Source organism: Phascolarctos cinereus, unplaced genomic scaffold (assembly GCF_003287225.1).
Source record: "Phascolarctos cinereus isolate Bilbo 61053 unplaced genomic scaffold, phaCin_HiC Scaffold_7;HRSCAF=346, whole genome shotgun sequence".
Taxonomy (NCBI): domain Eukaryota; kingdom Metazoa; phylum Chordata; class Mammalia; order Diprotodontia; family Phascolarctidae; genus Phascolarctos; species Phascolarctos cinereus.
In genome coordinates, this window is record NW_027556180.1 from 19,142,834 (window position 1) to 19,157,843 (window position 15,010).

The 15,010-nt window shown below is 46.6% G+C and overlaps 1 protein-coding gene across 7 annotated transcripts in view; it reads left to right on the forward strand.

The window, feature by feature from the left end:
• Positions 1 to 2,138: 2,138 nt before the first annotated feature.
• The window catches only part of MLF1 (myeloid leukemia factor 1), a 49,954-nt gene continuing 37,082 nt past the window's right edge, over positions 2,139 to 15,010 (forward strand). For 2 of the 7 annotated variants that reach the window (XM_020988873.2, XM_078147197.1), the window contains exon 1: positions 2,141 to 2,333. In XM_020988873.2, coding sequence (XP_020844532.1) covers positions 2,287 to 2,333 — 47 coding nt within the window. In that variant the 5' untranslated portion in view covers positions 2,141 to 2,286. Of the gene's footprint in view, positions 2,334 to 3,459; positions 3,479 to 15,010 lie in introns of those variants that run through there. The other 5 variants (XM_020988877.2, XM_020988876.2, XM_078147198.1 and 2 more) reach the window with 5 other exon arrangements.

Below are 15,010 nucleotides of genomic sequence, written 5' to 3' on the forward strand. Positions count from 1 at the left end.
TTTCTCAATTGGCTCTGCCCCTTGGAGCTCCTAGGAACTCCGCACATTAACAGATAAAAACCACAGGCTCACAGCACCCCCTCCCCAAGCCCCCCAGTTTATGATAAGAAGAGCTCACAGTTACAGAGACTTTTGCCGTTTACAAGATGGCAGTGGTGAGAGGCCAGGAATGAGAAGTAAAAACATTCCAGTAACTTGGGCCTGCAGATACTGAGTTGGCCTTAGAGTCAGAAAGACCTGGGTTCAAGTCCCACCTATGATTCCTACTGGCTTGCTTGACCCTGGGCAAGTGACCACCTCAGAAAGGCCCCAGGCCACTCCTTTGTAAGGTGAGCTCCCTCCCTGGGCCTCCCTGCAAGGATCAGCCACAGGTTGCTCAAAAACATGAAGAAAACTAAGAGTTATAAGAAAATTGAACACCATTGAACTCTAAAAATACCAAGAAAGTGAACATTGTCAGCTCCACTATATTAAGATAATGAGAATCTGTAGCCTTGTGTGAATACTAGGGTACCCAGTACTGGGAGGTGTTTTACAAAGAGAGATCCAAGTATTCCCTTGGATAAAAGAGAAAAAAACACATTAACTTTCTCTCGTTTTTCAAAATTGACTTTCTCAAAAATGTCTTGAGGTACCTAGGTGGAGCAGGGGTTAGAGCTTGTCATCCTGGAACACTTGAATTCAAATGTAGGTAAGTCACTGACCCTTTTTCAGCCTCTGTTTCCTCAGCTATAAAATAGGAATAATGACAGCACCTGTCTTTCAGGGAGGTAATATTTGTAAAAAGTGCCTAGCACAGTGCCTGGCACTTAATACTCATCCCCTTCAACACAAACTTTGTGCAAATGTTGCCAATTATTACTGATTGGGGACATTGTCTCAATAAAGCCTCTCATTTTAAGGCTTTTTTTTTTAAAAAAGTACCATCTTGTCCTCAATGATGTTTGATGAGGAAATATTCATTTTCTGTAAAAAAATCTTTAGTGGGGGCAGCCTTGTTTACACCATGACTCCAGCAGTTAATTAAATGTGGACGTGTCCTCAGAGTTTCCTTGCTAGGACCTGGGCAGAGAAGGGAAGGATTGTTTTGTCCCAAGGCTCTCTTAAACTGGGACAGTGAAACCTGGCTCTACCTTGGGGACCAGAGCTAAACTGAGCCAGTCTCAGGAGGAAGAGGCCGGCTGGGAGGGCACATGGCCGAGGAGGGGGACGGGGTTTAAGGGCTTGGATTTCAGGCTCTAAAAATACCCCGGTGAGCACCTCCAAATCAGGCCTTGTCCCTGGCAGATGCCCAGGGCCCATGCCTGCAGCCCCCTCCTGCAGCCGGGGCAGACAGGAGGTGCCCATTGTTGGGGGCCAGCATTCAGGCTCCATCTCTGAGTAGCCCCTTCCTTCACTCCATGGATCCCCCCCCCAAGACAGACAGTCTCCCCTCTGGCCCTGGCAGCCCCCAGACCCAAATGAAGAGCTGCTTGTCCCCCTGTGCCCCCAGGCATCTATCATGCCCACGTGCTAAGGCAGTCATGGCCAACTCCGCCACTGCCTTGACCCCGGACCCAGACTCGCCCTCTGATGCCAGGCAGCGATTACTGAAGAGCCCGGGGGGCTTCATGGGGAGTCAGAAAACTCTGGGGTCCGAGTGCGAGCTCCATCACTGACCAGTGAGGTGACCTCGACCAAGGGACTTCTCCCTGACCCTCCGTGGGCTCCTTAGCCGAGGTTATCTAGGACAGAGCTTGGCGTAGAAGCCAGGGAGCCTTGGGTTCAACCCCCGCCTATGTGGCCCTGGGCTGGTCACTTTCGTCTGCCTGCCTCAGTTTCCTCCTCTGTAAAATGAGGATAATAGAGCATTGTGGGGACCAAATGAGGTCATCACCGTGAAGCGCTTCGCACAGCGCCCCACACACAGTAAGCGGGGTAAGAACATGAGCCCTTGTTATTATTATTATCTAGCCCAACGGACGAAGGAGGAACCCGCGAGGCCCCCTGGAGCATTCAGCACGCGGCGCTCCGCCGGGGGCCGCCTCCGGCCCCGCCCCGCCGCGGTTTGTGTTGCCCGCGTTGCCATGGCGTCGGGGGCGGGGCTCGCTCCGCGGCAGCCAATCGGGAGCCGCAGCCTGTGTCGCGTGCGCGCGGCCCCGCCCCTGCCCCGGCGGTGCCCTGGCCGGGGGGAGGCCGAGCGACTCAGTTAGGGCCAGACCGGAGGGCGAGCTGCGGGTCAGCTGCCGGGGTCCAGCGAGGTTCTAGTCTGCGTGAGTCCCCCCCGCGCCCAGGAGCCACGCCACGATGTTCGGCTCTTCGCGGAGCAGCTTTGAGGAAGACCCCTTCTTCTCGTGAGTGGAGGAGGGGCGTGCCTCGGTTTACCCCGTCACAGGAGGGACTTGGTCCGGGGGGTGGGGGGGTCTTGTCGCCCTGATCCGCCCCGAGTGACCCCGCCTGGCCCCTGGGGACGGGACGGGGGCTTCAGGAAATTCTCCTTCTCTAAGCCCCGGACCCTCTCCCCTACCGGGGCTAGTTAGTGGAGCGCTTATTAAGCGCCGAGTGTTTGCTCCACAGTTGGGGAGGAGCCAAAGTGTGGCCAGCCTCAGTTTCCCCGGGGGGGAGGGTCTAAGGCTAGATTTGAATTCGAAGCTCCCGGAGCCCCGCCCCCTCCGAGGGCCTGCCAGCGCCCGGAGGCCGAAGCCATTCCTTAATGTCCCCGCCGCCCCTCGGCCCCGCTGAATCCGCACCCCGGGCCTCCGCTCAGGGCCGCGGTTAGGCCCTCGGGCCGGCGGGCGAGTGCTTGTCCCCAAGGACTTAGTAACCGCCCTCCGGGAGTCTCGCGCTGCACCCACGAAGCTCCAGGACGGTGAAGGAGACAGAGGGAGCCCCGCCGCCGCGGGCAGCCGGCCGACTGAGGGGCCCCCTCGGAGAGCCCCGCTGACCCGGGCCTGTGTGCCCTGCCCCTCCCCCAGTGGGGGTGACCTCCCCGCCCAGGGGTCACTCGGAGGGCAGCCCCTTCCCCAGCCTGCCCTCAGATCACAGCCCCTGGGACCACCGCCCGCAGGCGCGCCCTGGCGTTGGAATCCTCTCCAGGAGCGTCCAGGGGATCTCCGGACCGACAGGTTCATCTTTGAGCTGCGATCAGGACGGGCCACAGGGTCCCGGGATAGGGCGCGCGGAGAGCTCTGGGCCTGGCCGCCGCCCGAGATAGCTTGTTTTTAAGGGCCTTCGGGCACCGAAGCGACTACCTGGGTCATTAGGGAAGGTGAGCTCAGGAGCTCTTGATCACGTCCGGGCCGGGGAGCGCCGCGCATAGAGCTGGTCTTGGGGAGCAGTGCCCACTCTCAGTGAGCCGGCTGAAGCGGCGTTAGAACTCGGGCCTGGCTGCCAAGGGTGGGCTGCACGGGACCTTCATGAACCAGTTAACGAGCCGCATTCCTCAAGGGTTCCGGGGTGTTCATCTTTTCTCTCGTGTGCACAGCCATTAACATCAGAGGTAACATTTAAAACCATACAAAGGAATTTCAGGAGATCGCCACAATTATTGTGCTCAAGCCACGTTTAGTGATAATTACGCCGAGTACATACTTTGTGCTTCTCTATATTGGGAGTAACCTTGTAGGCTACTATTTGATCTCCCTTAAATATAGAGTGTGTGAATCGGCACAAATTCAGGTGCCCTCCAATTTTGAAATTCCATGATTCTGTGAAAAGAGTCCTATGTGGAGAGTGGGAAGGCAGTTCATTCACATGCCTGCCAATTACATAACGTAGTATTCTCCCTGCTGTTGAAAAGGGAGTATTCAGCTCTTATCTCCCAACTGACTGGCTGTGTTAGGACTGTGGGGAAGGTCTGAAAAGTGACTGAATGTCTGAGGGGAGCTAGGCAGGCTCTGCAAATGGGCCTTTGATAGGCTAAGATGAATGGATACCCCAGTATAATCTATTAGCCAGAGCTGGTCATTTAATTAACCCTGTTTGCCAAGATGTGTTTGGTGCTTCTTCCTCTGTTGTCAACAGCGACATAGTAAATTGTTTGGGTGTTTTTAATAGCATGAAAGAGACCTGGAAAGAAATTATAAGTGGTGGTAGAAAAAAAAAAAACTTCCCAAGTAAGTGAAAGATTACCTTGCGTTTGACACTTGGATAAATTGCTTTTTCGGAGTTAGAACTAATCAGACATGATAGCACCCCAGAATTTGAGAATCAGAAGGAGCCTTGGTGACCAGTTAGTCCAGCCAAGGTTCCATAAAAGGTAATCAGTCGTCCCTCTGCTGTACCAGACAGAAGTAGTCCTCCATTCTCTGTGCTTTCCAAAAACCTCCAAGGAGGAAGCTGGAAATTTTAGGCAGGCAAAAACCGCAGGTAAATTGCTACCAGGGAAGCTCCCCATAAGACAGAGCAGTAACTGTGTGGATTCGATTATACTGCCAGTTTTTAATAATGCAGACTAGGTCACTTTATTTTTATTTTCTGACTTCTGAGTACCACTTTTGTAAAGCCCAATAATGAAGTTATCTGACGGCTAATACTTCATCAGTGATTGCTTTCTCATTGAATGAACATTTTAAAAGGTTTTTCTGTCTCAGGCCTAATTTGATTTTATATTTAGGGTGCACTTTTTTCTTAATGGATACCTCTTTCTTCACGTATCAAAAGTCAGTTGAAAAGAGGACTTAATACAAATTTGTCTTAGAATTTTAGACATTGTTGAAATTCATTAGCAGGTATGAGAGGATTTTGACTAAAACGAACACTAAAATGCTGGTTCTTAATGGTGTGCAGTTACTTCCTTTTATGAAGGCAAATCACTTGTTCCGTCCATGGGTAGAGAGAGAGAAACAGGCTGGCTGACCTTTTGAAGAAGGTATTTTTTAGAAGAAATATTAATCAACTTAATGTACTTTTAGTATCTGCCTCAAAGGAAAAAGATTTTGTAAAGGACCGTATGCTTTTGAAGGCACTAGATGGGATTGCTGCCACACGTACGAGAGACTTTAGGACGGGCAGAAACGAGGTACCCCAGGAACAAGAGCCGTGAGCCCGCTGAGCAGTGCAGAGGCCAGGCTGCAGAGGCGACCTGATGCTCCCTCTGACTGGGGTTCACCTGGTAGAGATGAAAGACTCGGGAACAGGAACTTGGCAAGTCTCATGGAAGCCTGTGTTTGCAACCACCAATGACAGTCTGTAGCAGGTTGGGGAGACACCAATGTTCCGGGGTTCTGCTTTGACCTTTTAGTAGCTGTTTGAATTGAGATGGAGATTCCTCTGTGAGGAAGGCTGGCACTGATTCTGACACGGGAGGGGGATTGATGGATAAGACTCACGGATGCTGCATCATAAGAGTAGAGAACATGAAAACAAAATCATCTTATTAGATAAATTAACGGAGACCTTAATCAGCTGCTTGCTGCTGTCTCTCGAGTTCTCAGGCATCTGTCTGGATGTACATCCATCCATCCATACGTGTACGTAAAGTTGTAGTGTTCGGAGTATATGCATCACTTGTGAGGAAATGTTCTGTCACATTCCTCATGCTGTGTGATGAAGGTAGCTTGAGTAGGTCTGGGAAATCCATATTATATATAAAATAATTTCTCTTTTAGAAAAAACCATTTGTTTCTAGTAGGACAGCTAGGTAGGCACAGTGGATAGAGTGCTGGGCCTGGAGTAAGACTCATCTTCCTGAGTTCAGATAGCTGCATGACCCTGGGCAAGTCACTTCACCCTGTTTGCCTTAGTTTCCTCATCTGGAAAATGAGACGGAGGTGCAAATGGCAAACTTCTCCACTATCTTGGCCAAGAAAACCCCGCTGAGGTCACAAAGAGTCAGACATGACTAAAATGACTGAACAATGAACTTTTTTCTATCTGAAATATAAACTTATCGATTCTATATGTTATGCACATGTATTTGACCTATTTTGATGTCTGGCTTGTGGGTATATGTAAACAAAATGAGATATTTGTGAAGCCCTTACTTAGCACAATGTTTGGGCACACAGTAGTTTTATTCCCTCCCACCCCTCCTATAGTAGTTTTAGTTCCAAACTCTTTCAGAACAACCTGGGGAAATGAGGTCCATTTCCAGATACTGCATATACTGACTTTAAAAAGATTCTTAAAAATTGGGTAGTCGATGGCATGGCCCGACTCATTTGGAAAAGGCCCTTCAGGTGCTCCTTAGAGAACGGTTAGCATCGTTTTCCCAGGCATTTCTGAGGTACCGTGAGAAGTCTGACGGGGAGAACTCAGGGTCCTCTGCTGAGACCAGCCATCCTATGGGTGGGTGGTTCACAATGGCCATTTGTCAGGGAGCCATTTTGGGCAAGAAGAGAAGTGTATTCATTGTTTTCAGCCTTCTTCCCTCCCTCAGCCCTCCATGCTTACATGTAGCACGAAACAATTGGGGCCTCACATGCCGCACTGAGGGAGGCATGGTTGTGATGATGCTGTAGCCACAGGAATCGCCCTTTTTGAATGGCATGAGAAACAAATGAGTAGTGTCGAAGTTGAGTGGTGAATTTTTAGGGGGAAAATAAGTGGTCCTAATAGTGCAAGTCACCTTTTATCACTTCCCATGTGAGGAAAGATCTTAGATTAGATTAATTTCCAAAAACTAAAAATAGCCCACCCACCACCACCAAGAGTGGCTTGGCTTCCATGAAATGGGATTAATGTTTGCAATAAGAGAAGCATCATAAGAGTCTCTTTCTCCCAGCAGCTGTTCTGGGGAGTCACTCGTTGAACTCCCTCCAGGGCCCCAGTGAGTATCTTCCTGAATGCTTCAGACAGATCCTGAAGTCAGACTTTTTATGCCCAATTTTGTTGTTTTCCAGCAAGCAATCTGGGTTAGGGTGGTGTATGTGCGCGTGCACGTGCTCAAGTGCACACAGATTGGGTGTCTGCTGTGTGTGCAAAATAAGCAGACAGCCCTCGTGCCATTTACATATTTGGCCGGAAAGCAGGTAAAAATGAGTGATTTTTTTTCTGTCCTAAAGTTGAACTGAAAATAATCTCAAATTATGTGGCTTTTCTGTTTTAAAAAATTTACCCTTTAAGTTGAAAGGAATAAGGAATGGATTTAGTGAAGAATGAAATAAACCTGATTCTCAGTGGTCTGCATCCATTGGCTACGGCCTTTACTGTTACATCGGCTCATCTCCATTCTTCTTTCCAGGCAAGGTTGTCTGGCTTTTTTATTCCCCTCCTACCATCAGCTTTCCTTTCAGACTGCCTCCATTTTTCTTTTTCTGGGTCTTGACGGAGAATTACTGTGCCTTACTCACTGGGTCAGAAATGAACTCAATTACAAAACAGTTTTCACACATTGTCAGATTTAAACAATTGGAGAAATATTAATTTTTCATTCATAGCCTGAGCCTAATATAATTAAAATTATATTCTGCCTAAATTAATTTATTTATTCAGTGCCATATCAATCAAACTACCAAAAAATATATTTTATAGAGCTAGAAAAAATAACAAAATTCATCTGGAAATACAAAAGATCAGGAATATCAAGGGAATAAACGAAAAAAAAAATGTGAATAAAGGTGACCTAGCAGTAACAGATCTCAAACTGTATTACAAAGTGGCCATCATCAAAACAGTGTGTTTGTGTGTACTCTAAGAAATAGAGTAGTGGGTTAGTGGAATGGGTTAGGTACATAATGCGCAGTAGTAAATAGCCATAATAATCCAGTGTTTGATAAATGCAAAGATCCAAGCTTTTGGGAAAAGAATTCACCATTTGACAGAAATTGCTGGGAAAACTGGAAAGCAGTTTGGCATAAACTAGGTGTAGACCAACATTTCACACGGTGTAACAGGACAAGGTCAAAATGGCCACAAGAGTTAGAAATAAAGGGTGATATTGTAAGCACATTGGGGGAGCATCGATTACTTTACCTCCGATCTATGAATAAGGGAAGGATTTTGGACCAGACGAGATAGAGAGCATTACAGGATGTAAAATGGATAATTCTGATTCCATTAAATTAAAAAAGTTTGCACAAACAAAACCAATACAGCCAAGATTAGAAGGAAGCAGGAGACTGGGGGGAAACTTTTCGTGGCCAGTGTCTCTGAGAAAGGCCTCATTTCTCAAGTATATCGAAAACCTGAGTCAAATCTATGAGAGTGCAAGCATTTACCAATGGTCAAAGGACAAAGACTCTTCATGACCTCATTTGGGGTTTTCTTGGCAAAGATACTGAAGTAGTTTGCCATTTTTTCCTCCAGCTCATTTTACACATGAGGAAACTAAGGCAAACAGGATGAAGTGACTTGCTCAAGAGTCACACAGCTACTCAGTGTCTGAGTAAGGCCAGATTTGAGCTCAGGTTCTTCTGATGCTAGGCTCAGTGCTCTATCTACTGTGCCACTTAGCTGCTCCTGAGATATCTATAATTATATGAAAAAATACTTTCACTATTAATTAGAGAAATGCAAATTAAAACAACTTTGAGGTACCACCTTGCATCTATAAGATTGGTTAACATAACAAAACAGGGAAATGATAAATGTTGGAGGGGTTGTGGGAAAATTGTAACACTAATGCACTTTTGGTGGAGTTGTGAACTGATGCAACCATTCTGGAGAGCAATTTGGAAGTATGTCCAAAGGGCTCTAAAACTGTGCATACCCTTTGCCCCAGTAATATCACTGCTAGGTCTGTATCCCAAAGAAATCAAAGGAAAAGTACAAGTTGTGGTGTATGATTGTTATGGAAACGATGTTATAAGAAACGATGAGTGGGAAGACTTACATGAACTGATGCCAAGTGAAGTGAGCAGAACCAGGAGAACATTGTGCGGTGACCAGCTGTGAATAACTTAGTTGTTATCAGCAAGACAGTTCCACAAGACTCATGATGAAAAATTCTGTCCACTTCCAGAGAAAGAACTGAGGGAGTCTGAATGCAGATGGAGGCGCACTTCTTAAACTTTATTTTTCTGGGGCTTTATTTTTTGGTCTGTATTCTCTTTTGCAACATGGCTAAGAGAAATATGTTTTCCATGACTGCACACATGTGATCTGTATCACAATGCTTGCCTTCTCAATGAGAGGGGAGGGAGAAAAGAGAGGGAGAGAATGTGGAACTCAGAATTATAGAAAAGAATGTTAAAAACTGTCTTTACATCTAACTGAGAAAAATGAAAACATTCTTTAAAAAAAAAGATACTGAACCAGCAGCACTTGGAGGGAGTGTCAGTAGACAAGGGAAGCGGCTGCATGGACCGGGCCCAGGCTCTTCCTGGAGCCCTCGTTCCTTTGTCTTGATTTGAACTCTTCCTCTCAGGGTCTGAGGCACTTCTGTGGGGATGAGAAGAGCCTTGGTGAGATCGTCAGTCATTTTGTTTCATCTGCTTTAATGTTCTTACCGTTAAATGCACACTTTAAAATAATGATAATTATAGCTAACATTTACAGAGCAAGCACTTGGTGGAAAACACATATTATCTCCTTGGATTTCACAACAACCCTGGAAGGAAGGTGCTTATTATTATCTTTATTTTACAAATGAGGAAACTGAGGTAGGTAGAGGTGAAGTAATTTGCCCAGGATCACACAACTAGTAAGTGTCTGAGGTGGGATTTGAACTCTGGTCTTCCTGACTTCCAAGTCCGCTATGCTATCTGCTCTGCTTCCTGGCTGCCTCTGGACTGTCACTCCAGGAATGATTATCTGCTGTAGATCAACTGAATAGAAATTGAAGAGCCGTTTGGGAGATGACTATGTAAGGAGCCTCTGTGTGAGGTATGGCATGTGGTGTTGGGCCTTTGCATCACTGGGGTGGGTATTTCTGGAGGAGGCTGGACACTGTTGAATCTGGAAAACCTTGATTGTGAGATGTTAAGGCTTTATTTGAGTCAGACAAGAAAGTTAAGCTCTGAAAGAGTGAAGGGATCATTTAGGAGAACTTAGGAAGCTCATAAAATACAAGCTCTGGGCACTTGGTTTTCACATGGGATCTGACCCCAGAAACTCCCCAGGAGCGCGAGGGCACTTGGAAAGGGCATCAAAGGCCAGGGATGCCACTGTGGGGTGAGCTGGCCACATTCGAGTGCCCAGATGTTTGTGATCTGTGGAGCCCTAGGAGGGGCTCACCTGAGCAGTGGTCACAGGAGACACCTTCTGTTTGCGGCATGGAAGTAGAGTGTTTGATAAGCATTCAGGGAAATCGTCCTGACAGACTCAAAGCCCTAGAAGAGTTTGTAGGCCACACACCTCGCTACTGTTTCTTTATATGCAGTGTTTTTTTCTTTTTCTCTCTTAATGCTTTATAGTCTGTACAGCATCAACTGAATCCTAAAGGAGACTAGGTTGGGGTGGGGCGCATTCCAGGCATCCAGGACTGTGGGCAAAGCCAGGAAATGATGGGACACGGATGAAGAGTAAAGAAGGGAGGATGAGGGATGTAACGTAGAACAAGACCAGAAAGGTAGCGTGAAGGGTTTTAAATGAGGGTTTATATTGAATCCTAGAGAAAACAGAGCGCCCCCCGAAAGTTTGTTGGAGAGGGTGGTTGACGTGGTTTGGCACCTTCAAAGTTTGGTGTAGAGACACTGCAGTTGATGAAAGTCTGCCTAGTTAGTAACCCAGTACTGATCGGAAAAGAATCTTAGGGATACCTACTCCAACAATAAAAGTTTTCCAGTAAATTACATTAGCATGGGTCATGCTAAGGGCATGAATTTAACTTCTGGGCCACATTCACAGTTTTATAAGGGGTCTCTCCTTGAATCCCAGTGCTCCCAAAATAGTCTCATGTATCTTGGTCCGCCATTTTGGGACCCATGAATACGACAGGTCCTGTCTCGGTGTCAGCCATTCAGAAGATGCGTCACTCATTTCATTTATTTACAACCACTATTCAATTATCTAAGTTTCAGAATAATTTAAGGAACTGATTTTTTAAAAATGTAAATTCTTTGGTCTTAAATATGGTTTGGATTCTTAGTCCCTCAGAGGTAAAAATAGTCGTTGAACATGGCAGCCCCCAATCCTGCATATCCCCCACCGCTGCTGGACTTACTCATCCCATAAACTGCAGTCTATCCGTACCTCCTTATCCCGGGCAGCCCCTACCCCCATCCTCCCATAAGTCTGCCCAGTATGGCTTCGAGGACTTCCTGGATTCTGTGGGAACCCTGGAGCTGACCTTGGTGATCAGCCCATTCCACCTTTGGGTGGTGACTTTCTGCACGGGCCCATAGGTCGCCTTTCCTCTTGGGGTAGCCCTCGGCTGCCTTTCTGCAGACACACATCCTCACCATTTTGTCCTTGGTAGGGTTTTTACTATCCATTCTTTCTGCTGTTTGTTCCTTTCATCATTTTTTGCTCTTTAGAAGAAGGCTGGATCTGGGTTTTGCAGTGTGGCCCTGCTACTCACTGCTCCGGGACCTTAAGCAAATCAGTTCAGCTTTCAAGCCTCAGTTTCCTCATCTGAGGGATCTCACATAGCTACGTAAATCCAGCTATGACCTTGTGAGGCCATACTAGATGTGTACTCTTCTGCCATCCTTCTTAGATGTTTGCAAATGTGTACTCCAGAGTAGTGGTGTTCCCTTTGACGTATCTACCTGCTTCTCTACTTGTCGACAGTTTGCTGACTATGGGATTTTTAGGCCCTTTTAGTCTGATTGTTGATTTGTATTGTTAATTTATATTATTGATTAAACTACTGTATAAAATTTTGTCATTGGTGTCATCCACTTCCTGTTTTTGTTGTTGTTCAGTCATTTCAGTCCTGTCTGACTCTGCGACCCCATTTGGGGTTTTCTTGGCAAAGATACTAGAATGGTTTTCCGTTTCCTTCTCCAGCTCATTAGACAGATGAGGAAACTGAGGCAAACAGGGTTAAGTGACTTGGCCAGAGTCACATAGCTAGGAAGTGTTTGAGACCGGCTTTGAAAGATCAGCCTTGCTGACTCTGGGCACGGTGCTCTCTCTGCTACGCCACTTGATCAGGTTAGAATTGTTTTAATTGTACGCGACCCCTTTTTATAATTCATATTTTCCAGCTTGGTATGAATTTTGGTCTTGGCCTGACCACTGTCCCATCAGTCACAAGTTGCTTTCTGCCTGTTACAGTGAGGCCTTGGCACTTCGAATGTCCAGCAGAAAGCGTTGCTGATGTGCAAGCGTAAGGCTGCTTTCAGCTAGTGTAGTCTGGAAGCCTTTGTTTCTCTCCTTCTTTACTTCCAAGGCCTGTCGTTGTTTCCGTACACTATAGTAGCATCATGTTGGTCTTTGTTTTGTTAATGTTTTGTCCGGGCAGAGAAGCAAAGTCACTGAACCAATAATGTTGTCCAGGTAGGAAGGAGCCCTTGTCAAAGTTCCCTCTGTCCACCCTGAGAGCCAGCAGGCGAGGACCAGCCTGGAGATTTCAGAGGGGTTCTCTGAGGGGGGAGGAATGTTGGGAACTCCCTGTTATGTGGGGATCTGTCCTCCCACATCAGTCGGTCACAAGTGATGGGAATTTTTTGAAGTAGCAGAAAACTGCATTATCAGTGACTGCTATTCAGTTCCACAAGTGTTTTAAGTGGGCTTGTGACTGTATGTGAAATACATGTATTAGAGGCTGGTGAGGCAAGGATGAGATGGTTGAACACACCTCGCCTTAGGGAAGGCAAGATCCTACAAAAAACAGGGCAGAAAAAAGTTCAAAGGAGAAAGTGATCTGAGAAAGTCGAGGGGCAAGCAAGTTTTTTTTTTCCAGGGGTGACCGTGATCAGGGAAGGTTTGGTCAGAGGAATAGTTGTGTGTGAGAAAGATACACTGGGGCCATGGTAAGTCCTCACTTAGCAGCCATTGCTCTATTTTATTTTCGTCCCCTTGTGAAATAATAGCCTGTTTACTAATGAAAGACTATATGATTGTAAAGGTAAACCTTTGGGGGTGAGGTGAGGCTTTGGAAGAATGGAGTCCTGGAGTTTTAAGGGTCACCTTATACTCAGAAAAGCTATTTCAGTGGGTCCTTAGGGTTTTTCCCCTTCACCTTGTGAAAATAAGCCCTTGCCAACATGCTGTCAACTCTAGAGGTGTTTATCACATTTGGACCTGAGCTAAAGCTGGCCTTCATCTGAGCAGGACAGATTTGGAGCTACTTTGGATGACAGAAAACTATTTCTAGATCAGATGGAGTGAGTGAGAACCAGCTGTGATGAGGCTGGCACTGTAGTCACATACATGGTACTATAACCGTGGAATTTTATGATTTCTTTTTAACACACTTGAAATGCAACATTTAGATATTTAATTCTAAATAGGATTCAGAATCCTGTTTAGAATTTTAATTCTACTGGGTATTTAAAAAAAAAATTGTTCCTGTCTCCATTGACTCAAGCCTCTGAATTTGCATGGACAAATCTTTGCTATACCAAGAAAATCATAACTCTCTTTGGCCTCCCCCCTCCCCAAGTTAAATGTGGTAAAATCTTTGAGTGTAGATCATCTGTGTCTCCACAGATGGACAAAAATGGCCTCCAAACATAAGCATTCAAGGCAACAGTGTGTATGTATATGTATATATGTGTGTATACATATGTCTATTTATTATTCTACCCCACCAAAAAAAAAAAAACCCAAAACACACACACACATGAAAGGACTCAGAACAGGCCGTAAGATATCTAGCAAAACACAAAAAGATCTCCCAGGACCTTCTCCCCTCCTCCCGCACAAGAAATCAGCAACGCATGTCTTCCCTTCCATCGAGTTCTACTCTCCCCTGGGTCTTCACATCCTCCACACCTGGTAGCACCCCACGGTTTAGACTTACCTCTTAGAAAGCAAACGAACTTGGGTTTGCGAGAGAGGTATCAGCCCTGGTGGGAAGCACACTAGCTGAGGAGGCAGCCCCCTTGCTAATCAGACCAAACACAATCGTCCAGATAAATGGGAGAGCTACAAAGTCCGTAGCCTTTGATCCCCCATCACATCTTTAGACCGTTACTAGTCGTTCCGCGCCGGGGAGCCCATAGGAAACCCTCTTCTTTCTACAGTGTAGTTACTTTGCCCTGACAACCTTGCCCTCATATAGAAGGGCAATCTTGGGGTTCTTACAGCAGTGCCTGCCAAGGTGGGCGCTGCCCATATGAACAGTCTTGTGAGAAGGCTAGGTTCTAAGTGAAGGTACTGCCCAAGAACTCTCCTTTGTCTGATTCTTGAACCCCTGAGGAGAAAATTTTAACACCCCTTTAGAAGATTGGGTTCAGAAACTCCCACAGATCTTCCCCCTCCCTGGGGTGTGTGTGCCTGTGTCTGCATCTGCTTTGTCAGTGTCCCTCCAGGGCTGGGTACACATACTCTTGAACCCCTCTCCCATTGCTCTGGCTGGGCTGTCTCTGGGGCACTCAGCCCTTATCAGTCAGTTAATAGTATGTGCCAAGCGCAATGCTAAGCGTGCTACCCTCCCTTCAGGTCTGCTGGACAGCCTGTGGTTGCCGTTTGGCTTGCTCCAGGATAACCATTAAGGCCTCCTTGTGATTGATGGTGAGGGCAAAAGGGCAAAAGTCTCTTCTAGGACGTTACAGAGCGACGGCTCCTCCTGTGACCTCTGTCCTACAGGAGTGGGAGCCAACCAGCCATCCGAAGCACTGTGCCATTCTCCAGGAGATGTGTGCCAACTGACACAGCCATGCCCTGGAGAGGAAATGTAAGGGTTGATGAGAAGGAAAGTTGATTTGAATTTCTGTAAACCTCTCTTGTTTGTTTCTCAGTACTTTGAATTAAGCAGGAGAAAATCAGTTTGTCTAGAGGTTAAACTTCATTTCTGTCAAAAACGTAAATCAGATCCTCAAATGGGACTTCGATGCTAGAGGGGTTTCTTTTGCAAAGTTACAAAAATAAGCAAATAACCCAACCCAGTGTTTTAAAAAATACTTAGGCCTCCTGTGGATGGCCTTTTATTTCTGGACCTCTGCCCCCCAATTACCTTTTTGTATAGAACGGATCATTCTCCTGTTTCCATTTTTACCTTTTGTTTTTTTACTATCACTTGTGACTGAGAAGTAATGGG